This window comes from Epinephelus fuscoguttatus, linkage group LG15, assembly GCF_011397635.1.
Source record: "Epinephelus fuscoguttatus linkage group LG15, E.fuscoguttatus.final_Chr_v1".
In the NCBI taxonomy this organism is placed as follows: Eukaryota; Metazoa; Chordata; class Actinopteri; order Perciformes; family Serranidae; genus Epinephelus; species Epinephelus fuscoguttatus.
Genome location: NC_064766.1, coordinates 15,952,553 through 15,970,357, shown reverse-complemented (window position 1 = coordinate 15,970,357; position 17,805 = coordinate 15,952,553). Strand labels below are relative to the sequence as shown.

Below are 17,805 nucleotides of genomic sequence, written 5' to 3'. Positions count from 1 at the left end.
TGGAAAATCGTAACTATGGGTCGGCCAGTAAACTGACATCAGACAACATTAAATAAAGTTACACGCTCAGTGACAGTTGCTGATGTGTACAAGTTTAGCAGCAGTATAAGATTTAAACCATTCATCGTTGGTACAGTAATCCTGCACCCCAACACAAAAATAGATCACTCCAACAATGGGTGGGGCTGAACATAATATGAAGCTCACGTTCCACAACAGACTGTAATTCACACCCTAAAAAGAAGCACAACAAAAGAATAAACTTTTGTGAACCTAATCCTTGTTCTTTTGTTGAAATTGTATAAAAATAACACCGACAGGTCTCAAATGCCTCTCAACACTTACAGTGACCTGCTTGTTTTAACATCAAACAACCAGGATTAAATGTAGGCTTTAACATGACTGGCAAAGAGAGAGCTACATGGTGTAAAAACAGGGGCTCATTTGAATTTGCTCCACTTCAGTCGATGGACACTGTCGGGTGGCTAGCATAGCTACCACAGTGGCATTTGTTTCCATTTGCATAGACGACCGTTGCGTCTGTGCTTTCTTTTCCATGGGCCTACTGTTATCCCAGGCTGCTGTTGGGAAAGGTTTTACAAAAAGGGATGCTTTGATGATAAAGAGTCCAGCAAAACACGCCGATTTACATATACGACAAGGGGAAATTGTTGTCTTAAAAAAGTTCCCAGTCATAAAGGTGGGTGAGGAGAACAATCTACTCTGTAAAAAGATACTGCATATGTATCCTGTCACTTCCTGCATATATTCCTAACATTTATCATCTATCTGTGCCATAAACATAGATCATGTGATTTTACATTAGAATTTTGTGCAAGTTTGATAGCAAAAGACTTAAATACCAAGTACAAATCCATCCCTTAATCACTTACAAGAGACACCAACTTCTCCACCAACAGTACTCTTAAAAGACCATGACGCAAGGCAGCCATACGAGTAAATGAAGGCTTAAATTACCTTTGAGTGCCTGAAGAACTTTTCTTTGCTTTCACCAAGGCACAGAGAGTCTTTGACTAATCGTTTTCAGAAAAAGGTTTTATAACAGAAAAATTTAAGAACAAGTTGGGATTTTTTTTGAAGAGCAGCAGCCAATAAAAACAACCCTAATGAGTTGTCTCCATTGTCAGCACTATGCAGTAAAGCATTTTAGTGATGTGTAAAGACCTTCATGTCGTCTCTGTGAGGTACATTTTATACCAAGGTAATTCTGAGCAGGATGATTGTGTTGTGAAATAAGAGCTAAAATTATAAGTAAAATAACTGATTAGTTGATTAAGGGACAACTATTTTGATAATGATCGAATATTTTTGAGTTGAGACATTTGTAGATATCACTTTGGGTTTTGGGACTATGTGCTAAAATTGGAAATCGTCATGTTACAGACACGATTAAATTAAGAAAACTGAAAGCAATAAGCTGATAATAAAAACTATTTTTGCAGCCCTAATAAAAACTTTCATAATGTCACAACTACAGCAATTACAATCAGTTTATCCGCCTATATATACACACGTACAGCAAGTCATTCATTGAAATGTGGGAAGTCAAAGGTCAGTGTCTACTTCTTCTTCCCATTTACAGGACTAACTTATCACGTAACAACTACTAAAATCGATTAAAGTGCACTGAACAGCACGTTTATCAAGAGAAAGTTTCCCTTGAAGATTAATGAACTTGGTTCACCATGACATCATCTCTCCGAAAGTTTCCAGGCCAAACATACTTCCACATTTCACAACGGCGCCAACAGGTGAAAGCCACAGGTTACTGATTGGCCGTGTTCCTGTGCTGCTGTATTGGATATCATGCCTGGTGGCACTAAGTGACAATGTAGTGGTGACACTGACGGCACAAGTGAAGCCTGAGACTGATGACAAGCACAGACACTCCAAACAGAGCAATGTTGTTCCCTTTGGCCTGGCCGGGCCTGGGAACTCAACGCCGGCTCTCCCCATGGCCCCGGCCCTCACACAACACAACATCACAGCGGCACAGACTACTGCTGCCCTGTTAACACTCTCACTGTGGGCCCTGTCAGGAAATTAACACTCAAATCCTTTTAATGGATATTCCTGTGATGTAGCATTAAATATTATTGCTGAGAGGGAAGCCTGGAAAGGGGATCATAGAAAAAGATGTAAAGAAGCAATACAGTAACTAGTCCACCTTAAGGGCAAAGCAATGAAGTGATGGTATGGATAAGACCACGGAGCAACTGCAAGAACCAAAAAAGCCAGCAAGCACCCTGTCCACAAGGCCTGAATTTAGCTATATTTTGAGGCCTTGTTGGAGAGTCATATGCTATAATGTGGCTAAGAGATAAGACACACATCTGAAATTCATTCCTCTGAATCTTTTTTATATGTTGAACAACTGCAAACTTGATGAAATATTTTCCCAATGATAAAGGAGGCAGTGCTGCAACAAGCAATTATTTTCATTATCGATCATCATCGATAATGGAAAATGTCAGAATTTCTGTGGAAAATGTCAGAATTTCTTAAGGCCCAGGCTGCCTTACTGTGTCCAACCAAGAGTCCAAAACTCAAGGATATCCCATTTACAATAATATAAAACAAAGACATACAACAAACTACAACCTGGGGAAGCTGGAACTTTAAAATTATGCTTAAAAAGACAACTAAAATGACTATTTAGCTATCAAAATAGTTGCTGGTTATTGTTTTGTTGATCGAAAAATCAAGTGATCAACTAATAGGCCTAGTTTCAGCTCGAAAAAACAGCTTTTCTATTTTAAAAACAACCACAGTTGGCACTTTTAAATTGCAGTACCTAACCCCAGTATGATGACAATATGGATCACCATCAACTCCAAAAGAACCAACAGCAAAAATGCAGATCAATACACCAATAGGAGACTAACCCTGTACTTGATACATACATAACAGCATGTTAATACTTTCATTTGGTTCCCAAAAAAGCCTAAAGTTAATCAACAACAACAAGAATTTAATTCAGTCCTCTGTGAGTCTGTGAACAGCTCGGTCATTCCTGTTTTGTGGTGCTGAATATCCGGTGTCAAACAAGGAACACCTTTAAAATTATGTAAAACATTATCTACGTTTCCAACTCATGACCTCGCTCTACTGAATGGCTGACCACACACACTGAAAAGAATCCCATGTGCACCAACTTGCATTCAAATCTACATATGGTACATCCGTTTTGGCTACGAACAGTAACCAAACTTTTGACAAGCCATGGAATCAACTGACTGTTGATTTCATACAAGTTAGCTGACATTTCCATTCATAACTGCATATCTCCTTAGCTTTGGTTTGTTAGAAAAAGACTCCAATATGTCACAAAAAAGAGTAAATTAAAGAAGAAAGGCAACTTTGGGTCTGCTGTAGCAAATTTACATCTGATATCTCGCAGCTACATCAGCAGGACCTACATTGTTGGCCATAAAAAGAGCAAATGCTGTCATCACATACCATCCAACACCCACACAAACACAAATGCACATTAGGAAAGACAAACAATCACATATGTGTCTCACACATATTCAGCATGTGCACACAGAAACTTTATGGACATCTTACCTGTGAGTAGTCAAAGTCAGAGAGGGGTGCTATGCTTTTGATGTATTCGATTCTGAATTGGTCCTCTGGGTTGGCTAGCGGGACTGGGGGTATTAAAGTGCTCATCGCAGACACTATAGTCTACAAAACAGAAGTTTAAGGAGGAAAAAAACAAGCATTAAGCAGGATGAATACAGGACAAACATCTTATAATAATAATCAGTAAACAACAGAGACATTATGAAGCAAAAAGGACGAAACTCACCACTATGGCATCCTTCACGTTTTTCCGAATATCTTGGATTTTCTGTTTCTTTTCTCTGCATGGGGACAGAATAGGAGTGTGGGGCAGCGGTTACGAAAACATCAACCACAGTAGACCACAAAAGATTTATCATCAAGGTGGTTATGAGCGAGATAGGGGTTACAGCCAGGTTAGACTATATTCCTATTACAATTAAACATACAGTACAGGTGTAGAGGCAGGTAGCAGTATAAAATGCAGGATGGTGGTCGGTGAAATGCAGAAATTAGTAGATATAATGTGTTGTAGTCAAGATTTTCCTATTTTTTTAATGCTTAAAAATGACAGTTATGCCTCATATTCTCTAAAAATCCAGCTTCCATTGGATAAATACTTTAAATTTACACATACAGGGGATTTTCATACAGTTACAGGACTCTTGACATGTACTAGGCCTGTTTCAAATAGACCAGTGGTAAGATCAATGCCATGCAAGGCCTTGCAGCAAAACAAATCATCAATAGGCCTGTGTCGATCACAACCTTTCACCCTCTCACAGGAAACGGTTAATTATTTGGCATCTGTGTGACACTGAGATCATCACATATGTATGATAACTGTACATGTACACGAAAAAAGGAGGAAAAGGGAGAGTGAGAGGAGGGGGGAGATATTAGCTGCTTTGCATGGGATACTGGGCCCAACAGGCGCTGCAGTGCCTGGGGAAAATCCATTCACAGGCTATATTCTGGCCTCGACAGTGTTATTCATTAAGGGAGAAGCCATAAGAATAAGCATTGATATGATTTTTGAGGCGTCAATGTAGCTATTTAATAAGTGTATTGAATAGCACTCACTCCGCGTTGAAGCCGTTGACGTGTAGAATCCTCATCTGCTTCACAATGGTGCTTTTTCCGGACTCTCCCGCACCTTCGAAAATAGACCAAAAAAATACATGAAAATGTCACCAAAATGAGCACGAGCAGGGACATCCAGGTTAGCGTGAGAACCATACATGTTTTGGAAATGAAGCCAGTTAATTGTAGGCTCTCTGGAGCTTCGCTTCCATCAATATCCACCCCCATGACATATTATTGCAAGCGCTGTCAAATGGGGCTACGTGTTCGGTAAACGAAAGGGATTAGCTTACATTTCAGATAGCCATCACATATAAATCAGCCTTACCCAGTAATAAGAGCCTGTGTGTGGCTTTATACGCTTGTCTTTCCTTTTGCAACTGTTTTTCTATCTTTTTATTAGCCTCTCGTTGTGCCTTTTCGTCGATGCGTTGATCTTCAGTCTTGCTGTTGCCCAAACAACCCATCTTCCGTCGCCCTAACCCTTCCTTGTGGAATCGTAAAAAATATAAAATAACACCCGGGATGATTTTGTGGTTTAAAAATAACACAGGAATGAGTCTACTGTAAAATAAAAAAAAGGAGAAAAAATCTCTGCGAGGCTTCTCCGTCGGAGGGAGGAATATGTTCCCCCGTTACAATTCCGCTTTAGCCGCAGCCAATCGTCATCCAAACCGTTTGTCAGTTCACAAACCAACGAAGAATAACGACTCGATTCTACAAAGAAATATCAAAAATACATATAAATAAGAGGAGAGAGAGAGGGTTTTCAATTCCACGGAATCCAGTCAACTGTTCCTATCGCGTCTCCAACCCCTCTCTTCTCTCAGTATTTTTTTCTATCTGAATTTCTATCAGTATTTCTGTCTCTTTAACTCAGCACTGCCTCTCTCTGTGGCACCAGGAAGTAACCGTGGACCGTGGAGGTGGAAAACAAACCTGCGTTAAACTGTAACATTAACAACCCGCACTGATATAGCATTTTATAACTGGAGTGGAAAAGAGAGAGGAGCCATTCCCGATTTAGTCCCTCGCTATCCTGCTATCAAACTAATCGACGAAAGGGGTGGAAACCCGGACGCCTCTGTGTGCTGGTTTACAGAGAGGGGCTGGGTCTCTTCTTCTTCTTCTTCTTCTTGTTGGCTTCCAGTCAGTGAGGTGGCCCTGACCCAAACTGGCAACCCGTTTACTCTGTGTGTGTGTGTGTGTGTGTGTGTGTGTGTGTGTGTGTGTGTGCGCGCGCGCGCGCGCGCGCGTGCGCAATGGACTTTACCTATCTCTGTAGTTTATACATTACAGGCCTGGGGGCCATCATTGTAGTCCTTGAGAGTATGAGGACTACAAGTAGTGGAGGAAGTACTATCATTTGTCTAAGTAAAGTATAGAAGCATGAGCAACCAAATGAACTTAAAATATGAAAAGTAAGATATATACACATACAAATTATAAATCAACTTATACATTTTGATGTATTATTATTGAATAAGTTACCCAGCAGTATATAAAGTAATTGACATTAGCGCCACCTTTACCAGCTGCTACAGTATCAGTCTGATAGGCCCCTTTCTACATAACAACAAGGACTTTAACTTTAAGTTTAATTAAGTATTTTGATGCCAATATGTATCTACTTTTACTCAAGTAAGGTTTTGAATGCAGGACTTTTACTTGTAGCAGAGTATTTTTACACTATGCTTATTCTGAAATAAAAGATCTGAGTACTTCCTCCACCACTGGGTATTATTGCTTTTACTTTAGTAAAACATCTGATAACTTAACTAGTATAACTCATTCTCTCAAGGACTGCTATGATGGCCCCCAGATCTGTTATCAGCCGTGGAAGAAGTACAGTTGGCCTGAGTTACTTTCCATCATGTTATAATATGTATAATATTAAAAATTAGTGCTTTTACTTTTAATAGTTCTTTTTGTTGCTTACTGTATTTATGTGGTGTGTGTACTTATGTGGTAGAGGTATTTCTCAGATATTTTATTAAAGTATAACTAGCAATATCACATGTAAAAAAAACCTCTTTGATCTTTCTCAAGTGAAGGCGCAGGAGTATTATCGACAAAGTGAACTTAAAGTATTAAAAGCAAAACCCCTTTTAGAGGTTTATACTGGATTATTATACAAATTATAAAGTGGTGGGAAGTAACACATTGCATTGACTCCAGTGTTGTACTTAGGTATGTTTGAGGTACTAATTTTGAGGTACTTATATTTTATACATTACAGGCCTGGGGGCCATAACTGTAGTCCTTGTCTCTGCAGTAAAAGTACGAAAGTATTATCAACAAAGTGAATTTAAAGTATCAAAAGTAAATATGCTCATTGTGCAAAATGGCCCCTTCCGAGGTTTATACTATATTATTATGCACATTATAAAGTGATGGAAAGTAACTCAGTGCACTGACTCAAGTACAATTTTGAGGTACTTATACTTTAACATTACAGGCCTGGGGCCATCATTATAGTCCTTGAGAAAAAACGACTACAGTTATGTGGACGAAGTACTCAGATCATTTATTTAAGTATAGGTAGCAATGCCACAGTGTAAAAATACTGTTTTAAGTTTTCTCAAGTAAAAGATCAGAAGTATTATCAACAAAATGAGCCTAAGGTATTAAAAGTAAAAGCACTCATTTTGCAAAATGGCCATTTTCAGGGGTATTAATATCCATATTATACATCGGTGGAGAGTAACTAAGTTCATTTACTTAAGTAGGCCTACTGTACTTCTTCCACGGCTGATTACAGATCTGGGGGCCATCACGGTGGTCCTTGAGAGAATGAGCACTAATAATACATATTGGAGAAACTTCTCGGAGCTTTTACTAAAGGAAAAGTAATCATACGCAGTGGTGGAGGAAGTACTCAGATCTTTTATTTCAGCATAAGCAGCAACACTATAGTGTAAGAATACTCTGCTACATGTAAAACTCCTGCATTCAAAACCTTACTAGTATTGGCATCAAAATACTCACTTAAACTAAAAGTGAAAGTGCTCATTATGCAGGAAGGGGCCATATCAGATTCGTTGCAGCTGGTAAAGGTGGTGCTAATGTCAACTACTTCATATACTGCTGGGTAACTTATTCTATAGCTCCATAGCACAGCAATGGCTTCCAAATGTAATGGAGCATAAGTATAATGCCGCATAAAAATGGAAATACTCAAGTAAAGTACAACTACTGTAAAATTGTACTTTAGTAACTTTCCACCAGGGCCCTACTGGTGAAAGTAGTAAACCGACTAGTCTATGGTCAGTGTAATGTAATTCATGAAAACTGTGATTTACAAAATGAATTTTCCTCCTTTGTAATGTCATTTTGTACATTATAAATATTTAAACAAAATGTACATGTCACAATTGCAATCTCTGTGTGTGCAGCAAGGCAGCGGTAAAAAGTATATTTTTATGTTCTGCACTAAAGTACAATTTTGAAATACTTGTATTTGACTAAGCATTTTCATTTTATGCTGCTTTACGCTTGTCCACTGCATTTATTGGACAATTATACTTTCTTTGCAGATTAAGATTCTACAAATAAACATGATCAGTTTATAAAATATGATGCACTGTAACATTCAACTACTTAAACATACAGGAAGTAGCTGAATTCAGCTCCACTTTGAACAGCTACAGCAGTTAATCACTTATGACACATTTATGCACCAGAGAAAGTCGTCACAATAACACAATATACAATAATATAACTGACTGGGGGCACTCTGGTGCATGAATACTTTCACATCAGATATGTTAAGTACATTTTGCAGATAATACTTTTGTTACATGTAAATGAGAAACTTTTCTTTTAAAGATATTTTTGTGTTTTTTTTTGCCTTTATACAATAGGACAGCTTTAAAGGGGAAGAGAGAGTGGGGATGACATGCACAACAGGGCTGCGGGTGGGAATCAGGTTAGCTACTGGGTTTTTATTATTGTACTGCAAGTTTTACTTGAGTAAAGCAGGTGAGTACTTCCCACACTGCAGCAAATAAAGTAAATTCATGCAAATCTGCTCAATCGGGGTCTTTCATCCAATATGTCTCTATTTTAGTCTCCTTTGACGGCCATTAAACTATCCTGTAGAGCAGTGATTCCCATCCTGGGGGTCATGAGATAAATTTAAGAGGTCACAAAATAATTCTCAGTATCACAAAGAAGAATAAACATACTACTAATAGTTTTTTTCAGACCTTCCTCTAATCTTTGCTTTTTTTCTTGTGAATTCAGTGTAAATTTACCCCTCAAGCCTCTAAAAATGATTCAAAATAAACAATCTGAGAAAGAAGAATCACAAATTGATGAGACTGCTGGTTACATCAGTGACAAGGGGTGGCAAGTAGACACAGATTTGTTTGTCTCCTATAATAAACTATATGTGCCCTGCCCCATAATATTAGTAAATCAAGCAAGTTCACTTTGTACTGTTACCATTCACCTCATGATGGCAGGACTATCATACAGTTTGTAGACATGCACTAAGAAGGAACTACGCAGGTGGATCTAATGTGTTTTAATAAACAGGCGGTAACAAGCAAACGAAAGGTTACCTAGCAGCAAACACTTCCTGCCAAGCAGCAGACATGGCCACAGCAAAGACACGTGAAGTCGAAAGTAAGGGCTGACGGTTTCAGACGAAGGAACACTTGTATCTCATTTGTATGTGGTTTTCTTTTTCTTTGTAATGACCATGTGACGTGAGAAGCAGCTGGCCCCCAGGTATTTTCACATTATCTAATCTGGCCCCCATTCAAAAAGAAATTTGGACATACCTGCTAAAAAAGATCATGCAAACCCCTAAATACTAGCTGGCCAACTACATGCACTGGCCAGAGTACAAAATGATAATCACCGTAACATCATATAAAATATCAAAGCAAAATCATAAGCTATACAGTGTATCATCTCACTGTAAAATTGTAGTATTACTATAGGACATAAAAATGACATTCAGTTTGATTAGGTCACCATACAGTCATCATCAAAAATACTGCATGTCCCAGTGGTACAACATTGAGGCAATCAAAATAAATACCACTAAGTATGATACAGTTTACAAAAAAACATATTGAGCAAACTATCAATCTTCTATTGATGTTTTCTTGAAAAAACAGTCAACATACTCTTCTTACAAATGTCCCAATTTTGCCAATAAAAGAAACAATTACTTTTTTTTTTAATGAATGTCTGCCTACAAAAGACTAAGACATAAATCAGCACTCAACTAGAGACCACCACAGGACAGAGGGACCCTTAATTCTCTTTACTTTAAACAATATATGTGAATTTTTTAAAAAAAAAAAAAAAGAAAGAAAGAAAAAAAAGGTCATGCACCACGACAATGACACTCTTGCGGTGTAAGTCATGCCTTCGCCAATAAGGAGGAAACAGAAAGACTGTCAGTGTTGTGAGCATTGTCTGACATTTATGTTTAGCTCGGCTTCCTCTGAACTAGGCCAACATGGGATGTGGGTTTGTACAGCTTTGTCTTTACAGTAACCAAGACATGTACACTACCACTGAGTTATTTGTAGGAAGCACACATATTTCATTATGTCTCTGTCAGTATGTGAGGAGGAGAGTAAAGTCTTTATCATTCAGCAGCAACTGGTAAAAGTTAGTAGGCAGTCTTTAAGGTTGAGCTAATGCTAGGCTAACATACACACTGTTATATTAAGGTCAAGTAAAAAAAAAAAAAAAAAAAAAATACAAAAGTACTGTACTGTATTCTCACATTGCAAATGCTCAGATCACTCAAGAGCATCAGGCAACCATGAATGATTATGATCTGTGTAATATGTACCAAGGCGTGTGCTGTTATTGTCTCCATTATGCAAATGCAATGCAAATACTAGTTTCATGCAGGCAAATGTGTGTAACAAAGTTGTGTGGCATGCAAATCACAACTGGAACCCTCACTTCACCTATAGTGGTGTGAAAATATTACAACCCCCACCACCCCCACCACCATCAAAAAAGGGAAAAAGAATCCCATCTCTCCACCTCAGGAAGCAAGGTCAAAACAAGCGACTGGCCCACATCACTCTCTAGTGGTTAGAGGCAGCACCGCATACATGCTGTAAGCTCCATGTGACTGATACAGAATCAGCTTTTGTTGCATGAATTATCGTCCCTTTTTTTAGGCAGTAGTGCTGATATTTATGTTTACCTCGCTGTGGTCTCCTCCTGACTAGATAAAAAAAAAGGGTGTGTATTTATAGAGGTTTGTTTAGGGTGTGTGTTTGTTAAGGTTTATCTGATTTTAATTTTATCTGCTGAAGAGGAAAGAAAGTTACTCCATGCCACCTTCAACCTGAGCTTAAGATATTTATGTTTCAGCACAATTTTGTGGCCTTACAACTAGACTGGAAGTCATTCATGGTCCATTGTGCAACTTTACATGAGTGTAATGCAGAAACTTGAAGCCTCCCTTGCATACAGCATACACTGAGAACTGACTTCTCAGTGAAGTAGGAGAAATCCTGTGTCTGGCAGTTCAACTTTAAATGAAAACCTCAAACTGTAACTTCTTTTCTGGAATAAAACCATATCATATCACCATATCTGAATATTTTTGCAAGGCAATGTTGTAGCAATACGCAGATATCAAGTAAAGATTTCTTTTAATTATATAAACTATTAACTTTACATATACAAATTAGACTTTTGGTAGCCTACTAAAATAATATAAAATCGATCGCTTCATAAATACACTATACATATTTTACAGCAATAAAAAATGATAGAAGTGACATTTACACACTGAAAACTTTATCTTATTAGATAAAGCAGATGTTTAAGTTTTCTTTTGAGGACATACTTTTCAGTTGAAAAAAGTTAACACATCACAATATAATGCTATATATGTAATAACAATACTCAGCATATAAGTTTAAAATCACAATAATACTGTATCATGACTTAAGCATCCTGATAATATCGTATCGTGGGGCCACTGGTGATTCCCACCCCTGATATTAGTCACACAATATCATAATTCAAAGAAGATTACTATGTCTATTATGCATTATGAATATATTTATAATGCATTTTAATCTGCTTATAGCACTGTATAATTAGTTATAAGCACTCATAGAAATTAATTATAGTTTCTAACAATAATCATAATACATTATAAAGTGCTTTACCAGCAATTGGTTGCTCACTATAATTTTTTTTGCAAGGGTTATAGTGTATTATAATTCTCATAGCTGTAATTTATTATAGTCTTTTTATAATGCATTATCATCACTGTTATACTGCATTATTATGTGATTATAAGTTACTGTATGTAAGTAAGTATTATCTCTAATTTGAGTCAACTGAGACTTTAGTGTGATCTTTAGGGGAAATCATTCATTCATTCATTCTCCATAACCACTTATCCTGTTCAGGGTCGCAAGCCTATCCCAGCTGACATTAGGTAAGAGGCAGGGTACACACTGAACAGGTCACCACGACCGACACATAGAGACAGACAACCATTCACACTCACATTGACACCTACGGGCAATTTAGAGTCACCAATTAACCTGCATGTCTTTGGACTGTGGGAGGAAGCTGGAGAAAACCCAGAGAAACCCACGCTGACATGAGGAGAACGTGCAGACTCTACACAGAAGGGCCCTGAGCCAGTCAGCAGGTTCAAACCTGGAACCCCTTCTCTGTGAGGCAGCAGTGTCAACCACTGCACCTTGTGCCGAAACATTACATAGATGAAATGTAAATGTCCATCATTTAGTTTTCACCAAAAATGTTCTGTGTGTTGTCCTTGCACATACTTATGTTTTATTTAAAGAAAACAATGGTCACTTACAGTGACTCACAATCACGTTACAATGCAAAATAACAGTGAAGATAATGCATTATAAAATAATAATAATGTAGCAGAACTATGAGAATTATAATACACTATGATCCAGTGAGTTACCAGCAGTTATGAAGTATTATGATACTTGACCTTCTTAGTTATTATAAAATGCTTTAAATGTGTTAGAATTATTTAATTGTTTTAAACTATTATTAGTATCTATGAGTGCTTATAATAATTAATCATAAGCAGATTATAACACATAACAAGTATGTCTATAATGAATCATAGACATGGGCATCATAGAAAGTGTTACCCAGATTATTTTTATATGCTTTCCAACATGTCTGGAGGGGAGCCTTAAACTCTTATTACAATATTTGTAAGTAATAATTATCTTTCATGATGAATGTCTCTGTCAGTAAGTGTGCATGTGCAGTGTTGGAGGAAGTTTTCACATCCTTTACTTAAGTAAACGCAGCAATACAACAATCTAAAAATACCCTATTGCAAGCCGATTCTGTTTTCAAAGTCTGACAAAGATGTTTTTACTATTTTCAGCGTGAGAGTGGACCTGTACTGCAAAATGGCAACCACAAAGGCCCTTAAAAATAGCTGCTAATTAATGACCAGCCTCTCCAAGAATGCACAGCTTCAACTTGGAGGCTCTGCAACATTACTGCATTTCAATAAATACATTAAATATAGCCAAATACATGGGCTTTCTGGCCGGGCAAAGATTATTTCTGCCAGTTAAGTGTTACAATAAATCTAACAATATCTGACACTTAAAAGTACATATAAATCTTCTGCACTTATTCACTAGCCCCGACTGTAATTGAAGCATGTACTGTAAAAACGAGGCACACATCCAAATGATATCCGGCTAAAATTAGCCTTTTTACAAACCTGGAAGGAACTATATTATATCACTGTCTGAAGGGGCAGAGACTCTTGATAAAGTCCAAATTATACAGTAAGCAAAAGCCGGAGAACAAACATAGTCCAATGTCCTCTTGGTGTGGTTCACTTTGATTCATCTGATACAACTATCAGTATCATAAATATGTTGGTCATAACATTAACTGGGAACTCAGTTAGTAGCAAAGTTCAGCAACGGTCAATGATAAAACCCATTTAGACTGAAGCAAAGTTCACCTGACTCTCCTGGTATTTAAAGGGGAGGGCCCACAGCAGGGCCTTTAAGTTCCACTGAGTAAGCTTTTCCAAAATAAAGCTTCACATGCACACACACACACACAAAAAAAGACAAAAACATGACAATCAGTGACTTCCAACAGGCTATTCATTGGCCTGTTTGCCTCAGTTCAGTGATCGTCTTGTGGAATGCACTGCATTGCTAGCAGCCTGTTGTTCAGGCTCATGAAGGGTGATAAGGCTGAGATATGAAACGGCTAGCTAAGGACATCTAGGAAAGCTGTAACAGATATTATCACGGGCCTGTACAGAATCTGATCCAAGAGACCTAACAATAAAGTAACTTCCTTTCCAAGAAATAATCGGAACTTGCCTTCCAGTTCCCATCACTGTATTCCTGTACCAAAGTATAAAGTCTGAAGGAACTCTATTAAAGAAATTCAGATTTTCTGAACTGCCATCTCGTCGATCACATTTGATAATAACTGTTTTGCTTTTTTTTTTTAAAATAAAACAGTGCTTCCACATTAAGTGGAAAGCTCGTGATACCTTTAATTACAAAAAATAAAAATCATGTACTTGAATTTACATGTCTAAAACAAACCCAAATTTGGATTAGAAGGCAACAGAACTCCAGTGGAAACACCTCTGCCTTATTTTAATGAACATAAACCATCTTGCTTTACAGTTAATAGGTGCTTGGAGGACTATCTTGATCTATTTCAAATGAAGAAGCCTTCTTAAAGACTTTAACAGGAGCCTGATCAGAAACTTTTTAGTGATGTACCCTAAGATTTATTTCTGTAAAATAATTTTTAGTATCTAATATTTGGTTATTTTCTTGAATAATCGACTGGTTGTTTGGTCTATAAAATGTCAGAAAATAAAAGAAGAACGTCCCACATAATTTTCCCCAGAAAGACTAGCAAATATATCTACATTTGAGAAATGTAAATGTTGGTAAAGATTAGGCATTTTTGCTTTAAAATGGTTGAAACAATAAACTGACTGGAATCAAAATACCCAACAGCTGTTTGATTTCCAACAGACGGACTATTCAATTAATCATCATAAATTCCTGAATTAGATTTTTTCTGATATATGTAAAACCATGCTGGAGCTACATGTACTGTTTGTTGTATTGACATAGCATGTCTGATATCAGGCCACTGTACTTTGATTTATAAAGCTTGGATTCAGCAGGTTTACCGCACCTAAGATGAATCAGAGCAGGTGATCTGTGTGCATTATTAAACTGGTCCTATCTGTCAGAAATGAGAGCTAGTTTCATGTTCAGTAACTTTATTTTTATCTAAATGTGGTAATTTTTTAAATCTTTTCAGAATTTGAGAGCTAAACTATGTCTAAAATTACACTGTAAGACACCAAGAATGTGGTTCTATATGATCAAACATGATCAAACACTATTAATGACTGAGACTGATGGATTCCGACTCCAGCACAAGCTGAACATGGCGGCCCGCTCAGGATAAACATTAGCTCCTTATGGCTATCATTATTCAACTAAATACCTGCAGCAAATACAAACAGATAAAGTGACCCAGATTAGCTAGCATACGTTGCCTTGAAATGTAACACTATTTGAAAGGTGTCCACTTTCAGAGGAACACAAACCACCTCAGTCCTCTGGCATGCAACAGGAGTCCTACTGGAGACCTGGAGGGTATAAAGTCCCGAAAGGCCTCTTAAAAAAAACACAAGTGGCCCGTGGCAGCCACTGAGGCTCCAGGGTGTACCAGGACAGATAGCTCAGAAAATAATTGTGATTCTATAGTGGTGAAGAAAGTCGCCCAAACCCTAATGACATGCTGAAATGACACAGTAACACAGGTCACACACATACACACTGTATAGCTTTCAACAGGGGCTCATGGAAGAATGTATGACACTTCCCTGTGTGACTTCATTAGGATGAACCATCTCTTCCTGTGTGTAATTAGTGGGAGCTGTTTACTCAGGAAATTAAGCTGGTAGCCATTTATTATATGGAGTAAAGAAGCATAACACTGTTTAAAGTAAAGCAAATACATGCAATATGATAAGTGTGCGTTAAAACTGAAAATGGAGTGCTCTTTTAATTGTAAATGAAGACTTTCTCTTTTGAAACATTAGTATTGACCTTTTTGAAAACTTCTGTACTATGATATCCTATATGTATAATATAGAGATGGTTACTCTATGTGTAATTAAAAAAAACAACAATAAACTAAATCTATGTAACCAGCAGAGTTACAGGGTTATAGAGCCCGATACTAAGTCTCCATCTAGATAATTTTCCACTGACAATACTGGGATGCTGCTGGCGGATATTTGGAAAATCTCTTGATAAATTACATAAACTATCAATCATGGACATCCAGTGAGGTAATAAAATGCATGACCTAACAGTGTTTTAGCCTTGTAATTTATATGGACACAATTTAACAGATAAGGGCTTCAGCTAATGAACACTTGTGAATTAAGCAATCAGATAAAGTTTATGTAATTCTAATTACTTACTCTATAAAATGCCCAAAATAACATCAATGCAACAATACAAGTTGCCAGAGCCTTAACTGATGCCTTAAAATTGATAAGTCATGGCGGTGTCACCGTACAGCAACTTAGAAATTAAACATTCCCACTAAAATACTAGAGCAAGAAATTCTTATCGTATGTCGAGATGTAACCAACACGTCTTTAGTATCTTCATCAAACTGATCATCAGAATTGAAAACAGTGAGTTCTACATTGTGGATCAATTCATCATGTCAGCACTAAGGCCCACAAAAAAGAGCACATGGACAGCTACACTTTTAGACTATAGCCTACTAAAATATCACCTATATTACACTATACTGTACAACACTGTATTGTACTATACTAAAGGCCACTATACTACAATCTAATCTACTATGCTGTACATTTATTTGTCAACTCTATATGTGCAACAATAAGTCAAAATACTATTTGTTATCTGCTGTCACTGGAGAGATCAGACTTGCCATACTTCACCACAGACTGCTATATTACAACACACAGCACTCTACTATCCTATACAACGAAAAAAATAATCTAAAATGAATTAGGAATATACTATACTGTACAACCTAATAGCAAAAGCTATTTGGCCTCTATACAGTAAATTATTGTATTCTTAATCATGTTACATACAGTCTACTATACCATACTACTATACTATGCTATATACTATACACCACTGGCCATAACACTTAAGTATACTGCATTCTTGTACAATAGTATACTATATTAGTTTTAAGAACAAACTTGGCCCAACAGCCAAAAGCTAAGTTATCTCCATAAATCTTTGGATACTAAAGCCTATTAAACTATACTATACTAAATTATACTATATAACATTGTACTATATTGTACTATAGGCCACTATACCCAGAAATGACATTTACTCATCAACAAACCTTACTGTAAATGTGCCACATTTTAACACCTATGTTTTATCTGCAGTCCCAGGACCGAAGTTTCCCCACACCAAAGGACACTATACGTTACGATACGATACCATATGATACTGTATTGTATTATACCATAATCAGTGCAAACATGGTCCAATAGCCAAAAGCTAAATGGTCTCAAGTACCTTTTATGAAAGCCTACTAAACCATACTTTATATTACACAACATTATAGTCTACTATACTACACACCACAATACTACATTCTACGCTACCATACAACACATTTATTTACTGAAAACTCTTACTGTAAATACTTAAGTCAAAATGGTAGTTTTCACCTGTTGTCCCAGGTCACTCTACACAAAAGACCACTATAATATACTATTATAGTCTGAAGCAATCTAATTTCCTCTAGTATTCTATGCTGTACTACATTATACCACCAGGATGTTGGTATTTAGAGCAAATGTGGTTCAGAGCCAAAAAGCTGGGCACTCTCCCTATATATTTATCTTTGTATACTAAAACAAAACTAAACAGTATTCTACATGATACTATTCAACACTGTTTAACTCTATACTATACTACAGGTCACTACACTACACTCTACCACAATATATTCTGATTTATTCGACAGGTAGACTTTTACACTGTACTATCGTAGTTTTCAGAGGAAACATGGCCTGATAGACAAAAGCTAAGCTGTTTCCCTACATCT

At 37.1% G+C, this 17,805-nt stretch overlaps 1 protein-coding gene across 2 annotated transcripts in view; it reads right to left on the bottom strand.

The window, feature by feature from the left end:
- Window positions 1-17,805, bottom strand: part of LOC125902096 (guanine nucleotide-binding protein G(olf) subunit alpha) — a 52,440-nt gene that overhangs the window by 31,846 nt on the left and 2,789 nt on the right. The window contains exons 1-4 of one of the 2 annotated variants that reach the window (XM_049598225.1): window positions 4,997-5,786; window positions 4,669-4,741; window positions 3,833-3,887; window positions 3,589-3,708 (exon numbers count right to left, since the gene is read on the bottom strand). In XM_049598225.1, the coding sequence (XP_049454182.1) occupies window positions 3,589-3,708; window positions 3,833-3,887; window positions 4,669-4,741; window positions 4,997-5,135 (387 nt within the window). In that variant the 5' untranslated portion in view covers window positions 5,136-5,786. Of the gene's footprint in view, window positions 1-3,588; window positions 3,709-3,832; window positions 3,888-4,668; window positions 4,742-4,996; window positions 5,787-17,805 lie in introns of those variants that run through there. The other variant, XM_049598224.1, reaches the window with a different exon arrangement.